Source organism: Siphateles boraxobius, unplaced genomic scaffold (assembly GCF_051911475.1).
Source record: "Siphateles boraxobius isolate OS27281-9 unplaced genomic scaffold, OSU_SipBor_1 47, whole genome shotgun sequence".
Classification (NCBI taxonomy): Eukaryota; Metazoa; Chordata; class Actinopteri; order Cypriniformes; family Leuciscidae; genus Siphateles; species Siphateles boraxobius.
Window position 1 is genome coordinate 2,862,923 of NW_027509108.1, and position 19,578 is coordinate 2,882,500.

The 19,578-nt window shown below is 38.9% G+C and overlaps 2 protein-coding genes across 2 annotated transcripts in view; one reads left to right on the forward strand and one right to left on the reverse strand.

The window, feature by feature from the left end:
- The window catches only part of LOC143710510 (B-cell receptor CD22-like), a 773,497-nt gene that overhangs the window by 315,289 nt on the left and 438,630 nt on the right, over nt 1-19,578 (forward strand). The gene's annotated exons all lie outside the window — the stretch shown is intronic.
- LOC143710429 (B-cell receptor CD22-like) overlaps nt 5,430-19,578 on the reverse strand; it is a 25,783-nt gene continuing 11,634 nt past the window's right edge. The window contains exons 2-11 of the mRNA XM_077201383.1: nt 8,216-8,282; nt 7,756-8,112; nt 7,418-7,666; nt 7,076-7,330; nt 6,747-6,989; nt 6,583-6,664; nt 6,311-6,356; nt 6,074-6,154; nt 5,882-5,941; nt 5,430-5,752 (exon numbers count right to left, since the gene is read on the reverse strand). Of these exons, the coding sequence (XP_077057498.1) occupies nt 5,735-5,752; nt 5,882-5,941; nt 6,074-6,154; nt 6,311-6,356; nt 6,583-6,664; nt 6,747-6,989; nt 7,076-7,330; nt 7,418-7,666; nt 7,756-8,112; nt 8,216-8,258 (1,434 nt within the window). The 5' untranslated portion in view covers nt 8,259-8,282 and the 3' untranslated portion in view covers nt 5,430-5,734. The remainder of the gene's footprint in view (nt 5,753-5,881; nt 5,942-6,073; nt 6,155-6,310; nt 6,357-6,582; nt 6,665-6,746; nt 6,990-7,075; nt 7,331-7,417; nt 7,667-7,755; nt 8,113-8,215; nt 8,283-19,578) is intronic.

Sequence of the window (19,578 nt, forward strand, 5' to 3'; positions counted from 1 at the left end):
CTGCTTTTTTTCTTTGCATGATTGTGTTTATGGGGTGCAATCCCAGCAGGCACGGGATATAGACTACGACGTCGGTCAGACGTTGGATTTTGGTTGAAAATGAAAGTCGGGTTGACGTCTAAATCCAATGTTTGTTTGACGTCAAGCTCCAACGTTGTGCAGTCGTTGAATTTTGGTTGGAATAAACCAAACAAAAAGGTGAAATGCATGGCCGTACACTTATTACCAGCTTCACTTAAAACTAACCAGATTTACTTTATTTCATTTCAATTTTAATTAAATCATATTTTGTATTTTAAAGTCACCATGATGGTGGTTAGCATTTGCTTTAGTTGTGCTCTTGATCCTTGACTCTCTAATATAAATTTTTCTCTTGCTGCTATAATTGTGTGTTTATAAAGCACACTTGTAGCTAAAAAAGCCATGAGACAATGAGGTCAGGTGATGTTGACTGTTTATTGATTATATCATCATGTAATTGCCTGAATCCCTGATCTTGTTTAATGTTTTGATTATTTGACTAATACTTCTGGTTTTAATGTGGTTTTCATATAGAAGTCATTTGATTCTACAGCATATCTAGTGGTGTCATCACATAATATACTTGTTTTTTTAAAAATACTATTTAGTGTTTACTATTTACTATTAACTATTTTATAATAAAGAGGCAAGGGTCAAGAGTCCGACTAAAGCAAACGCTAACCACCATCATGGTGACTTTAAAATACCACTATTGATTTCATTAAACCGGAAGTGAAATAAAGTCAGTCTGGTTAGTATTAAGTGAAGCTGGTAATGCTGTTTGAGTTGTTTACTCCTCTTCTGGTGAGATCTTCACAGATTTATTGTGCTGCCATGCATGTCACATTTTTTTGCAGTGCTTATTCCAGCCAAAATTCAACATCTGTCTGACGTTGGAGCTTGACGCCAAACAAACGTTGGGTTTAGATGTCAACCTGACTTTCATTTTCAACCAAAATATGACGTCTGGCTGACGTTGGATTAGTTGGAGTCCAACATCTTCCTGACGTCACATTGACGTACTGTGCCTGCTGGGTTTGTTTGTCATGATATGTTCTGACAATAAAGAGTAGTTTAAGACCACAATTAATGCTCTGGTTTCTACAACTTTCCCTTAGGAGCAAAAAATATGCCTTTAAACTTGAAATAAAGATTTGACATTATCGTTATAATTATCAATATCGACTGATATTTATAAAAAAAATCGGGATAATTTTTTTGCCCATATCGCCCAGCCCTACCTACATGCATGAAATACGATTTACTAGCAATAAACTAGACTGAAGGCCTATTAAGCTGCATACATGTTAAATTAATACTAGCAATAATACTCACCTCTAAACTTGCAGTAATGGTAATGGAGGGATCGAAGGCTCACAATATAAGTTTCTAGCTGCAAACTTACAACTGGTGTAACCAGTGTTTTAGCTGCATCTCTTCAGGCTGCTCACTGACAGCCACATTTAGAGGGTCTGTGAAGAGGTCCATACTTTCTAGTATGCATTTACAAGACGGCATTATTCATCTCTTGAGTTTTTTTTGAAGAGCTGCATGGATCAACACTGTATTCAGCTTGTTCACATCAGGAACACACTTACTCATGTGTAACTTGTGCATTCAGTACTCATTGAGTCCCCCTAGTGGGCTGGATAGAACAGCACAACTCTAAGGTAATTTACAACACCCTGACATATGCGAGGCTGCATGACGTGAAAGACCTGGAAGTGAATTCTGAACTGCTCTTGTAGACGTTCAATTTCTTCTCTGTACTTGGCAAAACACATCTTGCATTTTGGAGCATCTTTGCACATCTCCTCGCAGGCAGAGAAGTGTGTCAAATATACCGGATTGGATGAAAATCCGTTGTGAAAAAGGTTAAGTTTACGTTGGAAAGTGTTCGTATGTGCATAGAGGTCTGTAACAGTCTGAGACGGACCTTGTAACTGTGTGCTCAGATAATTCAGATGCGCAGTCATTTTTGTGAGGAACGCCATGTCAAAAATAAAATCTGTATCCCATAGTTTGCTGCTGTAAATGCTTGTTTAAATGTGGAAATCAACTGATCAGACAGTATATGCAACTTTTGTTTATTTTTATTTTATATTTTATTTTATTTATTTATTTATTTAACAGGGACAGTGTATGGCACTCAGCCATGCCAGAATTAGCTACAAGCTAAATTTCATCTGTAGTCCCTGGGCAGGAAAAGGTAACGTACAATTAACAATCCAACAAACCATATAAATATACCATAAGACGTCATCACGCAAGTAGCCTCTTAGACAACAAAGTTTCACTTTTTTTTAAAAAAAACACAATAAAACAGAACAACAAAACAAAATAAAATGCAATATTAATAAACACAACAAAACAATATTAGGATACTACAAAAATGAGTTTTTTGAGTTTATGATTAATGGGCACATGCTTGTTTAGATTTTAGCCATAATTTTACTTCATATTTAAAACAAGTAAATGTACTAATGTCTCTAATCTTCCAGTTCCAGTACTTAGAGGCTCTGATAGAGAAGGCTGATCTGCCAAACTTAGTACGTCTGCGCTGTACGGCACAGTGACCTCTACTGGTCGCCCTGGTTGTTCTCCGACTATCTGAGAGCAATATTGTGAACTCCTTTAATGGGGGCGCAGCCAGATTATTAATTACTCTGTACACTAAACAAACATTGGCAAGGCACATACAATTTTCAGCAATGTTTAGTCAAGAGTTTATGCTTTTGAATGATATTGCAGTAGTGATAACCTGATGGCTTTTTATCTAATACTTTGAGAGTTTGTTTATATAGCGTTTGTAGTGGAGCAAATATTGTTTTTCCAGTTTGTGACCAACTTGTGATGCAGTATGTAAAGTGTGAGACAATCATTGAATGCATATACAATTTGGGAGCATCTAAAGGTAACTGATTGCGAATTTGTCTAAAATTTCTTAAATTAAATTTAACAGTATTACACACCTTCTTTATATGTTTCTTAAAAGACAACTTTGAATCAAGAATAACTCTCAGATATGAAAAGTGTGACACAATCTGGATTTTTTCCCCATTTACAACGACATCTGGCTGATTTTCATTTTTCCTTATATAAAAATACATACACAGTTTTACTGACGTTTAGTGTCATGCAAGACTCAGAGAGCCATGTGGCAATTTTTGCCATTGCTGCTGTTAATTTGGTTGCCACTTGGTATCTGTCTCTTCCATGCGCCAGAATGACCGTGTCATCTGCATACATTTGGGTGTCAACTTGAGGACATGCTTGCGGTAAATCATTAACATATAGACTGAATAACAAAGGGCCTAAGACTAAGCCTTGCGGGACACCAACAGAACAGCTACTGAATGATGACATTTTATTCCCAACTCTGGTACTTTGTCTTCTCATGGTAAGATAGGACTCCATCCAGTTCATAGCAGCATCAGAAAAATTAAAATTTGACAACTTAGAAAGAAGAACATTATGATTTACTGTATCGAAAGTCCAGAAAAACTGCTCCTACAGCACTCCCACTGTCTAGTTTTGATTTGATTTTTTCAACAAAATAGCAGGTAGCCATTTCTGTCAAGTAATTTTTTTCTAAAACCAAATTGCATTGGATGAAGTGTTTGTCCAGAATTTAGAAAATCGGTTAACTGCTCAGTTACCACTTTTTCTGCAATCTTTGATGTTACGGCAAAATGCTGATGTGTCCATAGTTAGCTACATCAGTAGGTTCCCCTGCCTTGCAAATCGGAACTAACACTGCATTTTTCCAAGCAGTTGGAAAAATTGATTGCTTTATCGATAAATTAACTAGGTGTGCAATGGGGGTGCTGAGGGAGTGAATATTGTTCTTTAGAAATGTTGAATCCCACTTAAATGTATATTTTGCCTTTGAGAACTTTAAAATGCTTAATGTCTTACACATTTTGTTTTCAGGAACTTTAGTTATCTTAAAAATGGTCTTGTTTTAATCTGGTGTTGCTATATTTTTAATTCTTAAAAGTGTCAGATAAATTCTGCACTGATGCGGTAACATAAGTATTAAATACCGAAGCTATTTCACCAAGATCATTATTGTTGTCTCATCTCTTACTGAATTGGGCTCAACGTCCTTGGATGATGACATTTCATAGCTAAATAATGCGCTGACTATTAACCTGGATTTATCTGCTCCTCGCAAGGTCCGTGAAATCAAGTATTCCCGCTCTGCTGCTTGGTATAACAGCAACCTTTCTCTCCTTTAGTTCTAATGCTAGTGCGGCAAGTTTTTCGGGTACCCTGTTTTCAAAATTTTGTGCAACCTGATTTTGCCTCACTTGTTACAGTTCAGATTTGAAAGCTACTACTTGCATATTGATCCCCTTCATATTGGTTTGTTTAAGTCTTGTTTTGAGCATTTGTGCCCTGCAGTGCTTAACATAATTAATAAATCCTTAAGTACTGCTGTTGTCACAGCTGCATAAAAAAGTGCTGCTGTTAGTCCCGTAGTCAAGAAGCGAAATTTAGATTTGGATGATTTAAATAACAAATCGACCTATGTCAAATCTTCCTTTCCTGGCTAAAATTTTAGAATGAGTTAGGTTTACAGTTGCATGATCATCTTTCTGTTAGTAATCTTTTTGAGCAACTTCAATCTGGTTTTCAATTGTTTTTTATGACTTTTATAGATGCCTGTTTGATTGGTTCTGTGGTTCTGATGGTTCTGTACTTGAGTTCCAGAAGAGAATAAGGAATCTAGGAGTGATCTTTGATTCCCCATTGACATTTACCCTCGTGTACAAAACGTTGTTAAGACTTCTTTTTTTATATCTCAGAGAAAATGCAAAATTGCACCCCATGCTATTCTTTTGCAGAAAAGCGAATTGCTTGGACTTTTTAAAACGCTTTTAAAAACTGTTTGTTAGGTTAGGAAAGTTAGGTTATTGTTGATTGTGGTAATCATTGCTGGTTTCTAGTTCTACCTATCTACCTCTGCTTTTTTGTTTGATTTCTTTTGTATTTTGTTTATTACTTTACTTGTATTTTCGTATACTGTAGCATTTGGAGAAGCTGCTTTAAAGGCACTATAGAAAATAAAGTTATTGTTATTATCGCCCATGTTTTCTCATGCTGGCCGATGTATCGCTCAGAGCGGGAGACTGAAAACCCGAAGAAGAGCTTGAGTGGTCTGTGTTTCAGTTAGTCACTCACAACTCACATCGTCGTAGACGGAATAAGTTGAAATGTAAGTTGTTATATATTAGGGACTTCTTTATAGAAATGTTGTTGTTTCGAATTTTGTGCAGTAATCCTTATATTAATAATCTTATGTAGTTTGATCTATTTTTTCCTCTCTAGCAATCTCTAAGTGTAATGGTCTTCAATATTTGTTATGCTGTTATTCTTGATTTCTTGAATGACAGAAAAGTGTGGAATTTTACACTAGAGCCTTTTATTGGAAACATGAACAATACCGATACTCACGGTCAAAAACATTAATAATCTCAATGAAGTAAGATTCATACATGATAAAAAGCATAAAGAGAAACACACAAGCTAGTGATTACACAGTTTTACATAAATTCATTAACCGTTTACTTTCATTATCACACATCCATCTATAAAATGATCCCTTATTTACTTCAGTCACACGTCATCATGACACTCCTGTCAATCATTCAAGGCTCCTCCCACAAAGAGATGCATAAAGGCTGTAATATTTACTGTGTCCAAAACATTACAGCCTCTTGTTAGGCTGAATAAGAAGAGGAAAGTGAAAACATTAATAATGAAATATTTGAATATAAAAGCATCAACAACATTTGTCATAAGTAAAGGCTAATAGATTGGGTTTTGTCTCTATCTAGTGGGTATTCTTACTTACTGGAAGATTTTCATACAGAGACGAGTCCAGTTCGGGGCTACAATCATCAAGTTGAGCAGTCTTTATGAATAGAGAGTGTTATTTAAATGTCCATATACTTTGTCAATATAGATATTTTCACACTGATTTTAAGCATTTAATTCCTTTTGGATAAAGGTGAAGAGAGTTTAGTCTTTTGTAGGAAGCACTTACCGTTATATTCTCATACACAGGATCATTCAATTCAACATCATAAGCGTGGTGTCTGTCATGATCAGGTTTGGACAGATTCATCTTTACCATTAAAAAGAAAACAGAATAGAGAGAAAATAAATAATGTCTATACAACTCACTAGAAAAAGTCACTAATTCAGACTTTCACTTTTAGTTACAAATGAATTAATTTACCTGATCAGTAAACTTCTGAAAACCAAATCATTTTTTTCTCACCTGAGACTCCTGTGTGCAATTTCTCTTTTTCAAACACCAGCTTCTCCTTTAAAGACAATGATTTTATACAATGACAACCAATTAGAACCTATTTGATGTTTAATACACAGATTTATCTATAACTGATCAATAACTGAGTAGCTGTCAGTGTGGAAAGATAGGATGGGAAATTTTGCCTTAGTTCTCGTTCATCATGACGTCTCACTGTATTCACAACTTTATAACTCAGTCAATTATACACACACACAGAGTAACACAGACACACATCTTACCAAATCACTAACATCGTGATGATCACTGCAGCTCCACAAACCCCTCCAATGGATGTGTATAATATCACCAGACGTCCTGCAACTGAGACAAAAGAGTAAAATATCTGAAATGATTCATTTGAATCACTTTAGAAAGAGTAATATAAGCATATGAGCTGCTTTACCTTTAACAGTGACAGTTACAGCGTCTGATCTCTGAGATCCATGTTGATTGTGAGCCTGACAGTAGAAGCGTCCACTCTGTAGTGCACTGAAACTCTGTCCAGATCCAACAGCTGAGGTTTCATTCTCCTTAAACCAGCTGAAGTTCAGAGCAGGAGGGTTTGAGTCACTGATGCACTTCAGAGTCACTGAATCTCCCTCCACTATTTCACCAGAGACAGACACTAAGACATTCTTTGGCGGGTCTAAAGCAGAAAACACAAAACAATTAACATCACAGACAATGTTCGGATGATTTAATGTCAGATTTACCGAACCATCATTAACTCACACATGATGTTTAAAGTCACAGCATCGGAGTATTTCTCTCCATGTGTATTGTTGGACTTGCACTTGTATTCTCCACTGTCATCAGAGCTGATCTTTGAGATGCTGTAGATTCTTCCAGATCCTACAATCGTTCCTCCTTTAAACCAGCTGATTTCTGCAGGAGGGTTTGAGTCACTGATGCAGTTCAGAGTCACTGAATCTCCCTCCACTATTACACCAGATGGACTGATGGACACTGAGACGCTTTTTGGCGGGTCTAAAATGGACACAAATTAAAACCTCAAATCATATTTTTCTAACTCAATCTTTAGTTTTTTAAAAGACTAAATGAATCTGTACTCACACATGACATTGATCTGAACAGCAGGAGAGATGTGAGTGTGTCCGTCTACAGCACAGCGATATCTGCCTGAATCCTCTCTTCTGACTGACTGCAGCAGGAGTTCATTGTTTCTGTCTCTTCTCTTAGTTAATGGCTGTGAGTTTCTGTACCAGATGAATGTTGCTCTGTCAGTCAGAGCGCAGCTGCTTTTACATGTCAGACTGACTGAATCTCCCTCTGTCACTCTCTCAGGAGACTCCACCTGAAGATCTGAGCACAACACACACATTATATCTAGTGCTGCTGTCATACACTGATTATTATTCAACATAATGCACAGAAGAAGAGATAAACCTCACCAAAGTCACCTGTGACATTAAGAGTCACTCCTGGTTTACCAATCCATTTTCCATCAGGTTTATCAGTTGTGAATCTGAAATAGTACATGTGTGAATCCTTCAGTGTCACATGACTCAGTCTGACGGTGCAGTTCTGCTGTTTATCTCCCAGATACTGAAGCCTCTGACTGTATTCAGGATCCTCAGACAGATCTGGAAACTCTTCATGATCTTTTACCAGTGTTTTGCTCCAGAACACTTTCTCGATCTGATGTCCAGTAGGGTATTTATAAGTGCATCTCATTATCACTGTTGAGTCCTTTAGTGCACAGATGTGTGAAGGACTGTAACTCACATTCCAACCATCACTAGAAACCCCTGAAACACAGAATTGATCATGAACAATTTAACAGCAGCATGTGCATAGAAAATGCAGAATCCAATTTATCTTGAGTGTTTCTGAAGTGTTGCATTGACTAACCGTGAATCATGAGAAGGACGATCAGAGGAAGAGGACGAGCCATTCTGAGTGATGTCACTATCAACACCTACAACAAATGTACATTGGCTTATTTTTTAACTTAAAGTCTTGTCATTTTGGTCTCATTGTTACATATTAAGATTTTCATATTCTCATTGCATTAAATGTTTCATCCAATATATTATATATGTGTCGGGGGGGGTTCAGTGAAGCCTACAGTGGGATATATCTGCCTTGTCCAAATACCCACACTTGCAGTCTTTGCACTTGACCACTTGTCTACTTGCACGACGTATTTCCTCTATTTGGCCCAAGTGTTTACAGAGCTTTTATTTATTATACTTTTAACAATTTGCATTTTAAAATACACTTCTACATGTCTGTTCAGTAGTCGCTATGTAACTAACAGAAGACACAAATTTAAAATTGTGGTGCTTACAATTAAGTGATAAAAAGAGTTGCAAATGTTGTACAAAATATCATATTATCAAAAATATCAAATTGCCTACACATATCATACTCATATCATAAATATCATAAATATCAAATTGCCTACACATATCATACTCATCTTTGCACCAATAAAATGTGCAACACTTTGTTTATACTGCCAAATTATATGTATCTAATTAATTTAAATTACAGTGGAATATTTTCCTCGACATATCGCGATTTCAGGGCACATGAGTTCCTGAACATAATGCATGATGGGATACACTTAGCCTTAAATACCACTCTGAAGTGGTATTCGAGGTAGGGTGGGTTTAGTGTGCATTAAGGGCATTGCCCTTTGGCATTTTTGAGACATGGGACAGTATAACGCATTTACTTTATGTCGTTTGCACGCGCTCTCAAGTGGCCAAGAGCACAAGTTTGGGTATTTGGACAAGGCAAGAGACTGGAGACGAGCAGTGAGTAAGTAGGTCAAGTGCATAATGATAAACATCTGTGTCTTGCTGCAGTAATTGAGAGACTGGATAAAAGCCACTGTAAAACTGGGATATTCTGAGAGGATTTGTGCACTGTGTCTGTTCCAAGCCCATAGCAGACTTTATGCTATTTTGCAAAGATGGGGGACACATGACTTGACTCGAGTCGCAAATTTAAGGACTTGAGACTTGCTTGACTAAATTAAGAAAATGACTTGAGTTTGACTTGAAATCCAATTAATCTAAACTTGACTTGACTTGAACTGTATGACTCGAGAATGACTTTATATAAATGTTTATATAAATCATAGCAACATCAATTGTATCAATGTAAGCATTTACGCCAGTCATCAGATTCTGCGCGGTTGTATGACGCTGCACAAGCCCAGAAAAAACATACATCACAGTAAGCGCGCTAAATAAAATAACATCTCCATCGTTTCTTTTTGGATATAAACACTAGAAATTGACCATATTCATACAAGAAGATTTGCTGTATGCATGATAACTGGCGAGGGATATCGGACACGACCATCACAACCTCGAACTTCATTCACCACGTCTAAAAGTAAGCTATGGCTTGTTTAACCTGTTTGTTATAGTTAATTTGACTAACGTTAAATCTAGAGAGAATAGTGGTCAAAACAGCATCCCTCTTTATACAAAATTATGTTTTCAAATGTAGCTTAAGACTGTCAATAGATTCAAATGATAATTAATGATGGCATATGTTTTGTATAACGTACATTCATTCGCACAAACATTTGCCACAGTTTCTTTCAAATCACGCTTTAAAGCCAAATATGTCACTCTTTCCAATGACGAAAAACAACATAGAAAACTGTTAATGATGTTTTGTCGTATTTTATGTTTCTCTTGAAGCAGGGTCAGATGTTATCAGGGGGTTCGGGGGCAAAATGCCAGCAGAATTAATATACACTCAAAATTCAAGATGTGGTGGAAAAAATGGCCGTATTTTACATTTATAACATATGATATTCAAAAATATTTCCAGAATATTTCAGTTCAGTAAACAAAGAGTGAATATTGTGATTTGACATTTTAGACATAAAATTGTAAACATTCTCTGTTTTCGCTCTATTTCTCCAATGACGGTAGTTCCAAACAAGCCACAGAAAAAGAGTTATGCATATCTGAACAAATCCAAGGTTTTTGTGATTCAGTGACCTAGCTATCATGCATCAACAGAGAATTATCAACATTTATTGCATTTATTCATCTTGGTTTGGTTACTGTTTGGGTTCATATTAGTTTAGTGCATTGCATAACATGCTAAACATGCATTAGTACATATATTTTTTTGGTCATTTAATTGCTGATTGATATAGATTAATAAATGCTATAATACTGTTAGGTCGGATTACCTAATGAATGTTGACACATGTGGGTTAATTGTAATATTCATATTACTGCTCTCTCTCTCTCACTCTCTCTCTCTCTCTCTCTCTCTCTCTCTCTCTCTCTCTCTCTCTCTCTCTCTCTCTCTCTCTCTCTCTCTCTCTCTCTCTCCTTTCTCCTCTAGGGGTCGCCACAGCGGCACTAATACGCCTTTCATTTTACTATCACTTATACTAAAATTAATATTTAAATTTTTTTTTATTCTTTATTCATTCAAATTCAATGAATATATGTGTGTTTGAAAGTGCAAAAATGATGAGACCTAAACTTAATTGGTTCTAGCGTGTCATGCAAGCAGATTTGAGCTTTCGTGTTTACCGTATCATAAATAATTGATAAGGTCTTATGCAGTGGCGTGCACAGGCCTCCTCAGGGGCAGGGGCGGAGGGACCAAGAACGGCACTAAATAAAAAAAAAAAATACTTCTTGATTTGTTTTGTTTTTATTCTTTCTTTCCTTGGCACTCTAAGAAAATATGTTGATACAATTATTAGATTGCATAACACATCAAATGAAAATAGGGAAATTATGATAATATTACTAAATATTATTTACTTTACCAAACAAAACAGTGAGAATCAAGAAGGTAATTATGTAAATTTAATGTATGTATTATATGTATGAAAGACAGTATTAGCTATCATGAATCATTAACACTTTACAATAAGGTTTCATTAGTTAAAATTAGCTAATAATGAACTGCACTTCAACAGCATTTATTAATCTTAGTTCATATTAATTTCATTAATTTCACATTAAAATCAAAAGTCGTATTTGTTATCATTAGTTAATGCACTAACTGTGACATAACATGAATAAACAATTAACAGTTGTAGTATTAACTAAGATATAGCCTACAGTAACAAATGTAAATTGTTATATAATATTGTATATTGTAAAGTGTTACTATGAAATCAAAGATATAAGTTCCTTACAATTTAGAGTTGTACATGGACTTAAGATTTAATTTAATGTATTTCCTCTTGCACTTGTATTCCTTGGATAAAATTGAATGACATTGTCACTCAGAATGCGTCTGAAATCGAGTTATACTTTTATTGTAGTTAAGAATAACTCGCATCCTGCAGCTACTTTTAGAGTAGTGTGGCATAATGAGCTAGAAGCCCAATAGGCTCTATGCACGATCGCTTCCGCGTTTTGTCTCAGCCCGCCCAGTTACATCCGGTGCTGCGTTAGAAGCCAGTTTTGCATTAGGTGGAGATAATGGCAAATTACACTCGCTGTTTACAAAAACTTCCTGCGGTTAACGTGAATGATGTTAGCAACACTGTGAGGCAGTTAGCTGTCACACATAAGAGTAAGAAAGAGAAGGGCTTTAAATTATATTTTTCGACCTACATCGACAACTTTGAGGGTGAGTATTCTCTCATATCGTGCGAAATCCGACTAGCGAATCAGTTTCTAAAATCGTTGTCTCCGTTTCTGAGAAAATGAATTTTATTAAAGTTTTGCCGCTATACACTTCGCGCTATGCGGAACTAAAGACGCTGGCTAAGATCCTACCGGAAAAACGGAAATTTAAGCTTATGTCAAAAAAGTTATGTCGGTAGTTATGTCGGATTTTGTCCAAAACCTACTTTTTCGAACTAGTCCCTGGTTTTTCGCCCGATCGGAATAAAACCAGTCTAGGCCTATTCTCTGGACTCTCTAGAGCAATAATTATCAAAAAAAAAGTTGAAATTTTGCAATCGGGTGGCTGTAACAGGGTCATTTAGAAAAGGGGCGTGGCAAAATACAGTCAATAGCCTATAAATCATGAATAAAAAGTCAGAACTTCACAAAAATTGATGAGCATATGTGTCATAACATGGTGAAGAAGCATGCAAAGTTTCATGGAGATCGGACCATAGGTGGCGCTATAACTGTCAAAAAGGTCTCATTATTATTAGGTGTTCAAGCACGAAGTGCTGAAAACCTATTGTAATTGCTATTTGAAAAAAAAAATCCCCTAAAACGCATCGTGCAGCCCAAACCGTAAGGCCTAGAGACTTGAAACTCGGCCAGATGGTAGGCCACACTTTTGGGGAGAACCTATCAGAGTATAACCCCGATTGGGCACTAGTTGGCGCTAACGAGTTTTACGGCTCTGTAATCACGTGGTGTTGCACACATCTCCACAAAATGCATATCATTTGATAGATCTCATATTGAACAAATTTGCCTCTAGAACCATTGCTGTCAATCAAACCGTTCATTAAATATTCACGAATATATTAAATACCTACTTTTGCAAACTAGTCCTAGGTTTTTCGCCCGATCGGAACCAGACCAGTCTAGGACAATTCTCTGGACCCTCTAGATCAATAATTATCGAAAAAAAGTTGAACTTTGCCCTTTGGTTCACTGTAACAGGGTCATTTAGAAAATGAGCGTGGCAAAATTCACTCAAAAGCCTATAAATCATAAATAAAAACTCAGAACTTCACAAAAATTGGTGAGCATATGTGTAATAACATCATTAACAAACATGCAAAATTTTATGGAGATCGGACAATAGGTGGCGCTATAACTGTTAAAAAGCTTTAAAACCATATATTCCATATGGTACATTGCCTGTATTGGCTGTAAATGGTCTTTTCCATCTATTATGTCAGTGTTTAAATTAATGCTAAATAAAACTTAATGTCTTTTGATGCTTTTGTGCTTAACGGCCTTAACTGCTTGAACACCGCTAAATGCTGCTCGCAACTTTAATTGATTGTATTGTTGTTAAAGTTCAGCAACTGGTCGACTGGCAACTCGCCTGCGTTGTCTTTTTAGTAACGAGATTTGATGTGAATGACTTCGGTGAACCATTAAAGGGATGTCCTTTTGGGTACCTGAGCCTGCAGCTACGGTAGGTCAATATCACACTTCTGTTAAAGTATATATTTAGATATAGACTGACTTTTAATCGTTTTGGGAATTTCAGGAGAACTACAGTTCGTGAAGTGTCACCGCTGTTTTGTTATAGGCCGTTGACAATAACAATGCTCATATATTATTAATTCAGAAGGTGGCTTGATTGAAATCTGTGTAAAAATGTTTATGTTCTTAAAATGGAAATTATGTCTAAACTGAATCCTCTGTTCGAGCTGATGAGTAAGCAGACCACAGATAACACATGATTCACGATGAGAGAAAGGGGGGGGGGGGGGGGGATAGAAAAGACCCCCTTCTCAAATAGCCATATAGTATCTTATTGTCCGAATTCCAAATTCCTCCAGGAGGCGGGACAAAACACTTGAGTTTAAAACCTCAAACCCGAACAGAGTTAAGGAAGAAGACTTTAGTAGAATAATGCGCTAGAAGAATAGAACAGAAGTCGGGCGGGCTCTCTCTCGAAGAAGGTCTCGGCAGAACAACAAGTCGGGTGTAGCAGACGATGGTTATAGCAACCATGTAGACGCGTAGAGACAAAGAACCCAAATTAAGATCAGAAGAACATGGGTTCAAACAGATTTATTCAAGCCATCTAACTCGTTTCACCTTCCTTTCTTTTCCTTTGTTTTATTTTCTCGTTAAAAGTCTCGGTTCTAAGTTAAGTTTTGCTGCAAAGTTTCGTTTTAACGTTTGAACTGCAAAACCAGCTTCCAACTTCAAAGACTTTCATTCATCCGCGCCAACACACCACGTGACTGGCTGTCCAAGATCTATCCAGGCACACGAAGAGACCAGCCAACGAACTAGCTCGGGAAACCCCCTTTTACGAGGAAAGGGAATCCCAAGAGGAAAAAAGGAACGCAAACAAGCAAGTACTGCCTCCAGACTCTTAAACTGAACTGGTGTATTTTTATACAGATTTAGTAACCTAAGAAACAAAAGGGTGAAATTAATTATTGATGGTTCGTTCATGTTGTGTCTTATAAGTGCATATAGATACTTGGGATCTCACCATCTGACTCCTAAAACCCATTCTTCCTCACTCTCTTTCTTTCTTTCTTCAACTTGTATGAATGCGTGTGCATGTGTGTGTGTTAGTTTTATTACCATTACTATTATTACTATTAGTTTTATGTGTTAGTCTTATAATCAATAAAGTATTGTTTGTATTTGAAAAGAGAAGCATTACTTGTATTGGGTGCTTACAGATTTATTGTCTTAAACTGCGATCTAAAGCTACCTATGCTTTTACCCTTGAATTATTTCTAAATTTAGCTGTTAGCTGGGAATTAGTCTTTCTTGGCCAGGAAGATATTATATTTCCTAGAATTAATAATTGTTTTATGCGTTCCGGTCATTGGATTAACTGATAAAATGATCATACTATTGATTCTGCTACAGTAAATTCTGAAAATAATTAAACTATTATTTATTGATCATAATCCGTTATGAATAATAATAAGTTATATTTATACGGGCGTATAAACGCTACAAGTGATTCATTCAGGTCAAATGATTATGTAAAAACTCAACCAACACTATCAGATCACCTTTCCTCTATATGACTGCTATAACTCAGGTACAGCAGTCAAACAAACTCTAAACTTAATGACTTAAGGGTCAAGATGCCAACTAAAGCAACCACTGATCACCATAATGGTAACATACCAATTACCATTTTTTTCCTTCAGTGACTCTACTTGTAAACAATAATGACCAATCATCACTCAATTAAGCACTTAATTATCTCATTCACTTCAACACTGGTTCAGTGTTACTATAACACTCTGAGAGTGTGGACATATAAACACTGAGTAGTGTTAATTTAACACTGGGGATTTTGCTGTGTACAATAATGTTTGGGAGTCACTATCAAGCACCATTTGAAGGTGGGACGTCCTTTTCTGACACATGGTCACAGGAGCATATAGTGTGAGAAGAAAGCAAGATTATTTGCTTTAGTAATCATATTTAAATTGACACGAACTGTATATAAAAAATATTTGTGTGTGTATGAAGGTGTAGAGAAGCCATTTGGCAGGTTTTATGAAGTTTTTTTTTTACTTTACATGTTCACAAAATTAGTTTTTCTTTTTGTTGCTCTTCAAGGATGTATTGGACAATACCTCACAATGGTAAATAATGTGTTACAAGAAGGGAAGATGCAGGGTTCCTGGGTGCACAGGAACACCCAAAGTCACCAAAGTGACTCCAATGTGCAGCATCTAGGATGATGCGATGGCAGCCATATTGTGCCAGAACACCCACCACACACCAGCTTACTGATGGCTCGTTTAGAGTTTTGGCAAAAGGTTTGTTTTTCAAATGCAAACTGAGTGCAAAGCATATAATGTCCTTGTATTTTTGCAGACTTGCTCTAAAGATTGGGTACATGAGTGAATGGTTTCACCGAGTGAGCCTCAAATTCCACTTTCAGTGTCCTAGCAATTTGAATAAACTGTAAAACAAACTGACAAATATATGGAATGAACCAAGAAAATCTTAAAATTGCATGGAACTGAGAAGCATGAATGGAAGCAACAAAAAAGACTGCAATAAAAAAAACAAAAAAAAACAAGAGACAATTATTTTAATGCAAGCAAAAAACATTGCACACATCAGCTTTGGAATAAAAAGAAAAGAAATGTGGAAGTCTGTTTGTTAGTAATCTGTACTTAATCTGTGTTTTTAAAACATGATTAAGTAGATTAAGGCCTAGTCTGACTTAATATAAACCCTGTCTGGGAAACCGCCCCTAAAGGTTTAACAAAGTTATTCTTGCTACTATAACTTATGGATTCCTAAAGACAAGTTTATGGGTAAATAACATATTAATAATAAGAGTATAATAAATATCAAAACACATGTTAACTCTTAATCAGTGTTTGGGGTACCAGCTGACCCCAAAGTCCCACTGGACATTTCCTTCATTTTTTAAAAGTGTTACCTTCATCTCAGGGGCATGAAACTCTGTGACTTTACCTAAATAATCTATCTAAACATGCACAAAAAAACGTCTCGGTTACGTATGTAACCCTAGTTCCCTGATAGGGAACGAGACGCTGCGTCAAACGCTGCGGGAACGCCCCTGCGTTGTGCGTCATGAAGCACGTATGGAATCAGCCCAATGGAGAGATGAAACGTCATAGGCGGGTGACGTCATCGACCAGGAAACTATAAAGCACCCCAAAAACACAAGCGCATTAGCTTCTGATAGGCTTGAAGGAAGCGCTAACGGGAGTGCCGGGAGTATGGCGGAGCGACGCAGCGTCTCGTTCCCTATCAGGGAACTAGGGTTACATACGTAACCGAGACGTTCCCTTTCAAGGGAACTTCGAGCTGCGTCAAACGCTGCGGGAACGCGAATACCCACGTCGCCATAGGACCAAATGACCGTCATGTGAGACTAGCGCACAGAGGACGAGAGCACCTGTGCCCCAGGGGTAGAGCTTAAGTCTAGGTCATAGAACTTAATAAAAGTATGCGGTGAAGACCATCCAGCCGCATCACAAACATCACTCAGGGAAACCCCCGAAAAAAGAGCTTTAGAAGCAGCCATACTCCTGGTAGAGTGAGCTCGGACAACCAAAGGTGAAGGCTGGCCAGCCGACTCATAAGCAAGTGAGATAGCCTCAACCACCCACTTGCTCATTCTCTGTTTAGACGCCGGACACCCTTTCCTGGGTGGCCCGAAACATACAAAAAGTTGTTCTGATTTCCTCCACAGGGCAGCTCTGTGGACATAAGCGTCTAATGCCCTAACAGGGCAGAGTGAATTAAGTTTCTCCTGGTCCGATGACATAAATGGAGGAGGACAGAAAGCCTGCAGAACCGTAGGTCTAACAATATTAGTAGGAACCTTAGGAACGTAACCTGGTCTAGGATGCAGAAAAGCTTTAACCATGCCAGGTGCAAATTCCAGGCACGAGGGTGAAACCGACAGAGCCTGCAAATCTCCGATTCTTTTTAGTGAAGAGATAGCAAGCAAAAAGATAGTCTTAAAAGTGAGAAACTTCTCGGGAACTTCTTCGATAGGTTCAAAAGGAGCTAGGGAAAGACCTTCTAATACAATGGCCAGATCCCAAGTCGGCACCCTCGTACGAACTGCTGGCCTCAGCCTCAAAGTGCCACGGAGGAAACGAGTTATAAGCGGGTGTCTCCCAAGAGAAACTCCACTGAAAGGGACGTGGTAAGCAGCTAGTGCCGCCACATACACCTTTAGTGTGGAGGGGGATAACCCTGTGGAGAAGCGCTCCTGCAGGAATTCCAGCACTGCACCCACTGGGCAGTTAACTGGGTCCTGCAGGTGTTCTCCACACCAAGAAGTGAAAAGTTTCCACTTCAAGGCATAAAGCTTCCTCGTGGATGGAGCTCTGGAGTTAAGAATGGTCTCAACAACCTCGGTTGAGAGACCGGAGTCTATGAGCTGGGCCCCCTCAGAGGCCAAGCCCACAGTTTCCACAATTCTGGGCGGGGGTGAAGTATCGTGCCCCCCGCCTGGGAGAGTAGATCCCTCCTGACCGGGAGCTCCAAAGGAGAACCGTCCAGGAGAGAAATCAGGTCCGCAAACCATACTCGGGCCGGCCAGAACGGGGCTACTAGTAGTAGACTGACCCCGTCCCGGCGGACCCTCTCCAGAACTCCTGGTAACAGAGCAATCGGGGGAAAGGCGTACAGACGTGACCTCGGCCACGGCTGCACCATAGCATCCAACCCCAGGGGGGCTGGAAGAGTGATGGAGAACCACCGATGACAATGAGTGGTCTCCTTGGAAGCGAATAGGTCCACCTCGGCGCGACCGAAACTCAACCAAAGGAGCTCCACCACCTCGGGGTGGAGTCTCCATTCCCCTGGCCTCGGCCCCTGCCTCGACAGGGAGTCTGCTACCACATTCAAATACCCAGGGAGATACATTGCTCTCAGAGATAGTAGCTTCCCTTGGGACCACAGGAGGATCTGACGGGCCAACTTGTAAAGCCGGCGAGACCGCAGGCCCCCCTGATGATTTATATAAGAGACCACCGACGTGTTGTCTGATTGAACTAACACATGATGGCCTCTCAGGTCTGTTAGGAAGTGTTTCAGAGCCTGAAACACAGCCAACATCTCTAGACAATTTATGTGCCACGAAAGATGATGATCCTGCCACAGACCTTGGGCTGGGCGACCACTCATGACCGCCCCCCACCCTGTGAGGGAAGCATCCGTCGTTAGCGTTATGCGACGACAAAGAGCCCCCAGCACAGGACCTTTGGATAGGAACCAAGTTTCTCTCCACATGACCAGAGCACGAAGGCAGCGCCGCGTGACTTTGAACGTGCGGAGCGGATTTCCCCTCGGGGAGAATCCCTTGGTCCTGAGCCACCACTGTAGCGGTCTCATGTACAACAGGCCGCAAGGTATAACGTTGGACGCTGCTGCCATCAGACCCAACAGTCTCTGAAACTGCTTGACAGTGAGTAGCTGGCCTAGCTTCACTTGTTTCACAGCTGAGAGAATCGAAGCGATGCGGGTCGGAGAGAGTCGCGCCCGCATCGATACCGAATCCCAAACGACACCCAGAAAAGTGGTCTCCTGGGAAGGAGATAATACACTTTTCTTTGCGTTCAGCCTCAACCCCAACTTTCTGATATGAGCGAGGACGACATCTCGATGCCGAACCGCCATCTGCTCGGTCTGAGCTAAAATCAACCAATCGTCGATGTAATTGAGAATACGAATGCCCTGAAGCCTCAGAGGCACTAGTGCTGCATCCATGCATTTCGTGAAAGTGCGGGGAGATAAAGCTAGGCCAAACGGAAGAACCCTGTACTGGTACGCCTCGCCCCCGAAGGCGAACCTCAGGAACTTCCTGTGTTGTGGAAGGATGGACACATGGAAGTATGCGTCCTTCAGATCTATCGTGACAAACCAGTCCTCGGACCTGATTTGAGACACGATCTGCTTGATAGTGAGCATCTTGAATTTTAGCTTCCCTACCGAGCGATTCAATATGCGCAGGTCTAAAATTGGACGCAACCCCCCATCCTTCTTTGGAACGATGAAATATCGACTGTAATAACCTGACTCCAAACTGGGAGGAGGGAACCCGTTCTATAGCCTCTTTTTGAAGGAGCGTTTTCACCTCTTGTT